Source organism: Nicotiana sylvestris, chromosome 6 (assembly GCF_000393655.2).
Source record: "Nicotiana sylvestris chromosome 6, ASM39365v2, whole genome shotgun sequence".
NCBI classification, from domain to species: Eukaryota; Viridiplantae; Streptophyta; class Magnoliopsida; order Solanales; family Solanaceae; genus Nicotiana; species Nicotiana sylvestris.
In genome coordinates this window covers 210,036,347-210,045,541 of record NC_091062.1, presented here as the reverse complement: position 1 = coordinate 210,045,541, position 9,195 = coordinate 210,036,347, and the positions used below count along the sequence as shown (strand labels likewise).

At 37.6% G+C, this 9,195-nt stretch overlaps 1 protein-coding gene across 1 annotated transcript; it reads left to right on the top strand.

The window, feature by feature from the left end:
- Nucleotides 1-1,826: 1,826 nt before the first annotated feature.
- On the top strand, nucleotides 1,827-7,786 carry LOC104232014 (alanine aminotransferase 2, mitochondrial-like). Its single transcript, XM_009785108.2, has 15 exons — nucleotides 1,827-2,138; nucleotides 2,961-3,011; nucleotides 3,195-3,245; nucleotides 3,482-3,547; nucleotides 3,625-3,686; nucleotides 4,702-4,780; nucleotides 4,871-4,975; nucleotides 5,077-5,187; nucleotides 5,440-5,577; nucleotides 5,797-5,871; nucleotides 6,060-6,180; nucleotides 6,315-6,469; nucleotides 6,552-6,626; nucleotides 6,996-7,199; nucleotides 7,407-7,786. Exons 1-15 carry the CDS (start codon nucleotides 1,971-1,973, stop codon nucleotides 7,521-7,523), a joined length of 1,578 nt encoding a protein of 525 aa, XP_009783410.1. The 5' UTR covers nucleotides 1,827-1,970; the 3' UTR covers nucleotides 7,524-7,786.
- Nucleotides 7,787-9,195: the final 1,409 nt, after the last annotated feature.

Below are 9,195 nucleotides of genomic sequence, written 5' to 3'. Positions count from 1 at the left end.
ATTGAATATACAGTTTACATACACACATTATGAAGAAAGACTTGACCGAATACAGAGGTCCGGGCAAGGTGGACAATAGCAGTTCAAAAACACAAACTAAAACAAGACGTTTGGCCATACGGACAGACCTTTAACAACACACAAACACACGAACTGAAATAAAGAAAAGAGAATTAACTTACCTTAAAGCTTTGAAAGAAAAAATCAGAAAAATCCACTTGTGTTTTGAACAGATCCTCCTCAAGGTTGAACGGACTTTAATCGAAGTGTTTCTCAAATGAGAAACACTTCGATTAAGGTTCATTAGACCCTAATCTCTTGGCTTGAACAGACATGGACCAGGCTTGGGGTTTCTAGGGTTCGTAGATGGTAGATTTGGGACTTGGGTTTCCTTGGTTAGATTCGGACCAAACCAAGCATGGTTTGGTCACGAGGGAGGTCCAGGGACTGTCTGGTATGAATTTAGGGCAGATCGGTGTAGATTGAGTTTCGACTCGAATTTTCAAATGAAGATTCGAGAAGGTGGGATGGGATTCGAGATGTGTAGTTGGTGGATTTGGGTTCAGGACGGTGAGGAGCATCTATGGTGTTAAGGAGGGGGTCACTGGCGTCCATGCCGCCGACTTTAATGGTGGGGAATAAGGGGGCGGCTAGGGTTTCGTAGGGAAGGGGATGAGGACGAAGGCTGGGGTCTTGGATAGGGGGCAGGGTATGGTAGGAGGTTTATATATGGAATGGGTGGGCTGATCTCGGCCTTTGGATGAAGTACGATGAAGGGCTAGGATCCTTCAACTAACAGGAAACAGTGTCGTTTTAGACCTAAGGGGGTTGGGTCGGTCCGGGCGGAATGGATCGGGTTTGTTCATGGGTTAATGGGGAAGTGATCTTGGCCGTTGATCAATCTGAGATCAACGGCCCAGATCAGACCAGATTAAAACAGTGTCGTTTGGAAGTTCTTGAAGTAGGCTGGTCTGGACCGGGGCAAGCACAGGTTTTGGGTTGGGTTGTTTTGTTTGGGCCTCAGATTTTGCAATGGGAATCGGCCCAAATTTAATTAAAACAAGTTTCACCCTTTTTTTTATTTCTAATTTTTTAAACACACAACCTAATTAAACTAAAAACTAAACACCATTAATCAACACTTAATGTATTTATTACACGCATATATATAAAAAAATGTTAAAAGTAGGTAAAATTAAACAAGGCAACAAATCAGGACAAAAATGCGTATTTTATGATTTTCTATTTAACAACCGGATTACGGTTCAAATTACGCATGACACACACATTTTTTGTATTTTATTTTAATAAAAATAAAAATGGGCAAAGATCATAAATAATTAACAAAGTGTCACGTAAAATCCAAAAATTGTACAGTAGGACCATTTGTTATTTTTTTTATTTCTTTTGGAGCGATTGTCGCGTAAAACAAAAATCACGTGCTCACACCTATTTACTAGCTATTATTTTTTTTTGCTTTGTATCTTTCTTCTGGATTTCATGTTGTTCCTATTTTTCCTATGAATTCTGTTGTGGTACTGATATTGTCTCCTTTTGTCTTTTTGTCCTCTTGAGCCGAGAGTCTTTCGGAAACAGTCTCTATACCCTTTCAGGATCGGTGTAAGGTCTGCGTACACAGTATATAGAATTTTACTGGATCGCTGTTGTTATTGTTGTTATAATAGATATGGTGTATACCATTATTTTTCTACCTTATTTTTAGAAACAGCCGAAACCTAAAACAGCTTTACTCTACATTTTAGGAAATAGAAATCTTAAGATTTGATTTGGATATATAAATTGGTAAAAAAAATTGGCATAAGCCTAACTTGACAGAAACAGCGCCAATTGGAATTGTCTTCTTTGAGACGTGGGCAACAAGTCAAACGCACTTGCCTTTTGAATCTTGACCACTCTAACCCTTGCCCTCTTTCCTCTATTCTTCTTTATAATCGTTACCAGATTTCACTATGCGGAGATTCGTATCCTACAGAGCTAGAAATCTCATCTCCACTACAACTACTTCTTCATTACTTGCTGCGTTTCGTTTCTTGTCCACTCTTCAGCCTTCATCTTCTGATTCAATGGGTTCCGATTATTCGTCCACACCTGTCACTCGAGACACCCTTAATCCCAAGGTAATCTTAATCTTAATTTTAATTTTATTTTTCTCTGTCACCAAGACGTTGTGAATTCGAGCAAAACAGCCTTTATACCCAGGGTGGTCGGTGTAAGGTGTGCGTACACACTATCCTCCCAGACCCCACTAAGTGGGATTATACTTTGTTGTTGTTGTTGTTGTTGTTGTTGTTTTCTCTGCTTTCTTGCATATAAAAGATGTAGTCTTTTCTACTGTTTCGCTGATTATTTTCTGTTATTGAGTTTGCCGCATCTCATTCTGGGTTTTTACCGACCTAATATAGTATTTGTTGAGTGTTTTTCGTGGCTATTTGTGTTGTAACGGAACGAGTTTAAATGGAGAAATGGATATTGAGGATTTACTCTCTATGACACACTCGTGTGTTCGGAATATTTTTGGATGTTATAGCGAAATATGGTTATAGAGAATATATATTATAACATAACATAAAAATTGGTTCCGAAAAAGCTTGGCTTTTATAGTGAAGTGTTGTTATATAGGGATGTTGTTATAGAGAGGTCTGACTGTTCCAAAAAGAAATTGTACTAGTTCTATTCTAATTTAATATGTTGCCAAAAAAGGATCTTTTGAGTTTTCATTCTTTGGAATTGGTAAGTGTTGATGCGAAAATCAATAGAGAGTACTGAGTCTTTATTGGAGAGCTAATTGATACATTGTTGCATTCATCATCTGATTTGACGCTTTCTACCTCGACTTAAATGCTGCGGTTTTTGCCAGTTTTCTTAAAGACCATATTTCGATTTTTTGTCTTGAATTTACATTACTTGAATAATTTTATGGTCCATTTTGTTGGGTTCAGGTTTTGAACTGTGAGTATGCTGTCCGTGGAGAGATTGTCACACTTGCTCAGGTAGTCTTTTTACTTCGTTTACTGGCTATGGCTTTTGTTTGTTGATTCCTGTAAACTGTATATGTAATCTATGTTGAGACTTCTGTTGATTCAGCTATTATTAATTGGATCTGCTGAATTTCATAATTTTGAAGAACTTGTATATGTTCAGAGAGGCCTGTTTAATTTTTCTTTTTGATGCAGAAATTGCAGGAAGAAATCAAGGAGAATCCAGGTTCTCATCCCTTCGATGAGGTATTCACTCTTGTAAACTTGGTTTTCTCCTTTCCCCTTTTGCTTTAACAATCCATGCTTTATAAATACTTCATTTCCATTTATGTAATTGATGCCAGTCTTGGGAATAGATCTTCAATAGAACTATTCTTATAAAGCTCTACATCGGTTATAAGTTGATGACCTGAAGTAGGCACCACCTAGAACTTTTTTGAGTTTCTAATTTATTCTGTCATCGTTCCTCTGATAACGTGCAGATCTTATACTGCAATATTGGAAATCCTCAATCACTGGCTCAGCAGCCTATCACTTTCTTTAGAGAGGTGGGCATAAATTATTCATATAGTTTCATTAATTATAGAATCATCCGGCGATTTCTAAGGTTAACTTTTTATGTTAGGTCCTTGCATTGTGCGACCATCCAGCCATTTTGGACAAAAGTGAAACACAAGGTCTGTTCAGGTATGAAATTTTTCGGCCTCTGCATCTTTTAGTTGAATGGAATACAATATGCACCTGATATCCGTATATAACACACTTCTGTAACATGACTGTCACCAGCAAATTTTCATGTCAGTAGTCTATTCCCTGTACACTTAGAAGATGATATGATTATATATCCTGCTATTGGCAATTTGACATGAGTCGACAGCTGTTCTTCTATATTGTCGTTCAGTGAATAATAAGCAGGAGTTAATTCAACATTCAGATGACTGTCTTTTTAGTTCTTATTTGAAATGTCCAATTCATAAGAAAAAGTTTTTGTTTTTGAAGTCTATTCAAGTGAGGAAAAAAAATGAGCTGTCATTGAATATGAGCTACCAATATACAGCGAAATACTATTGAGAACTATTTACTTGAGGTAGATAAAGGAAAGGCTTGGAGAGCTGTCAGTGCTAATTCCTTATGTTGCTCCCAAGATCTATTTGAGCTAAGTGTTTCGTCTTTAGATGCAAGCTAAATTGGAATTCCGTGTTTGCGTCTTTTTCATAGTCACCTTTGGTTTAAGGATTCAACTTCAAACCTACAACTTATTTGATCCGTCTTGTTTTAATTTTCGTTGGAAAAGGTCATAGTTTTTGAGTTCATCACTATGTGCTTTTTATACTTTTTTGCAAGTCGTAAAGATATTCGTTGTTTGAAATCCATATATTATTGTATTTATAAAATATAGAAAATTGCAAAGCCCCAAGCATAGATATCTGACTCAAAGAGAAACAAAATTTCTTGTCTTACGACTTCACTTTTTAAAACCCTGGTTTCTTTTGAGAAAGAGTGTGAAGAAGAATTCTTCATCAATTTTAACTCTGCTTCCAGTTCAGCAATAGCTTGACACAATTTTTTGGTCTGGGGAATATTTGTTTATGCAGTGCAATCATTGTTTGAAAGAGGAGTTCTCTTCAATTTGAAATTTCAAAATAGTTGTAAACTTTGAGAAATTGCAACTGCTTATTTTCATTCCTTCTTGCTTTTGTAGTGCGGATGCCATAGAACGAGCTTTCCAGATCCTTGACCAAATTCCTGGGAGAGCAACTGGTGCATACAGCCACAGTCAGGTGACTATCTTCTCGAGATTATTCTAGTTTTGCAGAGGGTTATGTAGGTTTAATAAATATATAACTTTTTATTGTGTTCCCTAAATACAGGGCATCAAAGGATTGCGCGATACAATTGCTTCTGGTATTGAAGCTCGTGATGGCTATCCTGTGGATCCAAATGATCTTTTCTTGACTGATGGTGCAAGTCCAGCGGTAAATTTTATTTATATCCTTTTTATTTTAATAGCTTTTAGGAAAGTAGTTTGTAGCAAATATCACGTAGTTGGTAATGCCGGTTCTTCTCTTTTATTCAGGTTCACATGATGATGCAGCTGCTCATCAGGTCAGAGAATGATGGAATTCTCTGTCCCATTCCCCAGTATCCTCTTTACTCTGCTTCAATTGCCCTCCATGGTGGAACTCTTGTACGTACTGTTGCTTCAAAATAAAATTGACTTATGCTAGTTGTTTTGTTGGCTGAAATGAAACTGAAGATTGATGTCTGTACAAATGTTACTAAATGCCATGTTTGACTGCTCTTATGAGAGCTTTTCTTGAAAGTACCACTAGTGCATGCATTAATCTGATCAACTTATTCTTTAAAGACCCTTTATTTGATTCTTGAAAGGTAATCCTTTGAGAAGTTCTTAATATTTGCATATCATCTGGTTTTGTAGGTTCCTTATTATCTTGATGAACAAACAGGATGGGGGCTTGAGATCTCAGAACTTGAGCAACAGCTGAAAACCGCAAAATCCAAGGGTATTGATGTTAGGGCTTTGGTTGTCATCAATCCAGGCAACCCTACTGGGCAGGTAGTCTTTTAATAGATTTTGGAAGGCTCATTTATGATTTTTCTTCTGAAATAGGAACATAATAAACATCTCTGACAAGATGCTGTTGCAATAGAATATGATATCTCTCGCTTCCCCAAAATAAAAAAAGAAAGATAAAGGATAAAAAAGAAAAAAATAGAAATAAGCCCTATTTAACCCTTTCATGTGGTGTGAATATTTTCCTATGCGTAACTATAGGTTCTTGGTGAGGCCAACCAACGGGAAATTGTAGAATTCTGCAAGAGGGAAGGCCTTGTCCTTCTGGCTGATGAAGTGAGTTAATTATCCTCTAAAATTCTTCTATGCTTGATATGACAAAGTCTTTTGCTTCCTCGGCAGCTTGTTGACTCTGAACTTGTTTATTGATGTTTCACTGTCAGATTTTGACTTTCTGAGCAATCTGGGGTTGTATTGAACTTCAACGTTGTAATTCTCTTTCATAATTTATGGAACTAATACAGGTCTATCAAGAAAATGTTTACGTGCCTGACAAGAAATTCCACTCATTTAAGAAAGTTTCCCGCTCAATGGGATATGGTGAAAAGGATATATCTTTAGTGTCTTTTCAGTCCGTGTCAAAAGGTACATATTTCCCTTTCCTTTGCCATTTCTTTGGGTGCTGGGTCCGGGTGGTTTAAGAAGGGGGATAGGGCTTCTTATTCTTCAAAATGCAAATAAATTTTGCTCTTATTTTTCGTTTACCTTGGCGGCTTTAGGATTCTATGGAGAGTGTGGAAAGCGAGGAGGTTACATGGAGGTCACTGGTTTTAGCCCTGAAGTGCGGGAACAGATATACAAAGTGGCGTCTGTCAATCTGTGTTCCAATATCTCTGGTCAGATACTTGCAAGTCTCATCATGAGTCCCCCAAAGGTTTGTAATGCTATTTCCCAATAATGTGTTTGCCTTGCATATTCCCTGAGGAAAAGGCTAATGAGAGCATGGGTACATGCAGGTGGGAGATGAATCATACGTGTCTTTTTCTGCGGAGAAAGAAGGAATACTGTCGTCCTTGGCAAGACGTGCAAAGGTTAGTGAAAACTGGCATATAGGACCGTTGATGCTATTATAATTAGTTTGTTCATTTAAAGTAGGAGAAACTGAACCTGAACATAAGAACTGCTTAATATAACAACAACAACAACAATCCAGTGAAATCCCACAAGTGAGGTCTGGGGAGGTTAGTGTGTACGCAGACCTTACCCCTTCACCGGAGGAGTAGAGAGGCTGTTTCTGATAAGAACTGCTTAATATAGCAAGCAGAAAATGATTTCTGAGAATTTACTCCAGTAGAGTTCACATTTTAGCTTCATTTTTTGGGTTTATATCTGTAAACTTGTTAAATATTCCATTTCTCATATTTTTTTTCCCCTCTCATCTCTTTTAACAATACCGTCAGACACTAGAAGATGCATTAAATAGTTTGGAAGGAGTGACATGCAATAGAGCAGAAGGGGCTATGTATCTCTTTCCGCGTATTAACTTGCCCGACAAAGCAATAAAAGCAGCAGAAGCAGCTAAAACTGCACCAGACGCCTTTTATGCTAAACGCCTCCTTAATGCCACTGGAATCGTTGTTGTTCCAGGCTCTGGATTTCGTCAGGTAATTGTTACATTTGTAGCTTTGCCATCTTGTCAATGCCATTATTAATATTGACATCCTTTGGTAATAGTTTCCGACCATTTTCAACAAATTTGTATGAACTTTTCACTTGAATGGTAAAATGTCGCCAGAGAAAAAGCAAGCATTTCTGATTATCTTGTACATGTTGGTCTCTCTCTTACACTACTGGATTTTTCTTCTGTGTAGGTTCCTGGAACCTGGCATTTTAGATGCACAATTTTACCACAAGAAGAGAAGATACCAGCTATTGTATCTCGTCTTACAGAATTCCACGAGAAGTTCATGAATGAATTTCGCGGCTGAGGAATTGGCTCCTAGCGGATCCTAATAATAGAGAATTTTGAATAAGCACTGCCGGTTGGTTCTTGTCTTTGTTTGGCCTCTACTTAATAGTCAAACTGTCAGGACTATAATGTCCCAAATTTTGGGGATTGTTTCTCATTTTCTGGTTTGAATTCGCCCTTCCTCGTAGTTGAAATTGTATAAGCTTCAGTCAAAACTGTAGCCTGGTAATTTATCCCAAGCCCAGACGTGCAGTGGAAATATAAATGTGACTTTGTGCTATACATTTATCATGTAACTGGTGCAGCAACTTTTCAAATCATCACAATTATACAATTATATCATATCTAAAACCTAAAATAGTGGATTCAGTTCATTAACAGTTTGTTACAAAAGAGAACTCCAGAGACTCTACTACAAGATAATGGATGTATAATTAGAGACACTTGGGTTTTGTACTTTCCACTTTAACTCAAAACACATGCAGTATTCAATCAATTGTAGTATTATTGAAAGGCTTTAAAACTTCTTTTTGTTTTCTTACTATCTAGAAAAATGTGGCGAATGAGAGGTTATATACCATATCTCCATATCAATTGTATTATTGAGAGACCCACACAAAGACGGAGCCAAGATTTAAAATTTATGGGTTCTGAATTTGCAATCGAACTCATAAGCCGTCTTGGATACTGGGTTCGCAATTAAATATTTATACATATTTTAATGAACTTTTAATACAAATACATAATCTAAGCAAAAGTTACTGGATTCCTCCGGACGCGTATCTAACACTCTCCCTCCGCCCTTGGACCCACGCGCAAATTAACCAAACAGAAAAATGGTGCTATCAGCTGACCAGATGATCAGTCATCACCAACATCAACAGTTAAAAGACAAGCTGAACCCAATCACCAGAACCATATTTAGCTTAGGGGTGGCAAATGAGCGGGTTGGACTGAATTTGGGTGGGTCAAGATGGGTTAGGTCAATAAATGGGTCATTACCCAACCCAACCCAAAGTGTATTTGGGCTAAGATGAGCTGGGTCAAGATGGGCTAAACAATGGGTCATAACCCAACCCGCCCAACTTAACCCATATTTTAGAACCATGCTCATCTTGCATAAAAAAACCTTTTACCTAAAAATCTGTAAGTTGACATTTTTTTGCGGGGGGGGGGGGGGGGGGGGGTAGAAAAACGAAAAAAAAATAAGAAAATTGAAAATAAAAAAAAAAGTAAAAAAAAACTTTTGAGGGGGTTTGCAGGGGGAGGGGGGCAGAGTGGGTGGATAGGTGGGTGGCGCAAAAAAATAAAAGAACAGAAAATAAAAAATTCACAAAAAAAGAAGTAAAACTGGGGCAACTAAGTAAATTTCTATATAAGTTGGGTTGAAATACCTTTTGTTTTGGGTGAGTTTTATGGGTTGTATTTGGGCTGCTTAATGGGTCAGAATGAGCTATGAAAAATAATGAGCAAAATTCATTTATAGCCCATCGGCCCAAACATATATCATTCAGTAGCCCAAAAATTGCAGTATGCATTTTATAGCCCAAAAGTAATTCTAGTGGCTAGCCTAAAAGTACTTAACTAAGAGGCTCAGATCTGCAAAGACAGATCGCAGAAAGAGAGGCGACTATGCCATGGCTGCAAAGACAAACCTCATTGCCGATCCTCGTAGATGCTCCGCCGCTTCA

What these genes read in the sequence shown, in the direction of transcription:
- LOC104232014 (XM_009785108.2), top strand. Translation starts at nt 1,971, where the DNA reads ATGCGGAGATTCGTATCCTACAGAGCTAGAAATCTCATCTCCACTACA. An exon ending in CTATCACTTTCTTTAGAGAG is followed by an intron (nt 3,548 to 3,624) that starts GTGGGCATAAAT and finishes TTTTTATGTTAG; the next exon opens with GTCCTTGCATTGTGCGACCA. An exon ending in CCTTGGCAAGACGTGCAAAG is followed by an intron (nt 6,627 to 6,995) that starts GTTAGTGAAAAC and finishes CAATACCGTCAG; the next exon opens with ACACTAGAAGATGCATTAAA.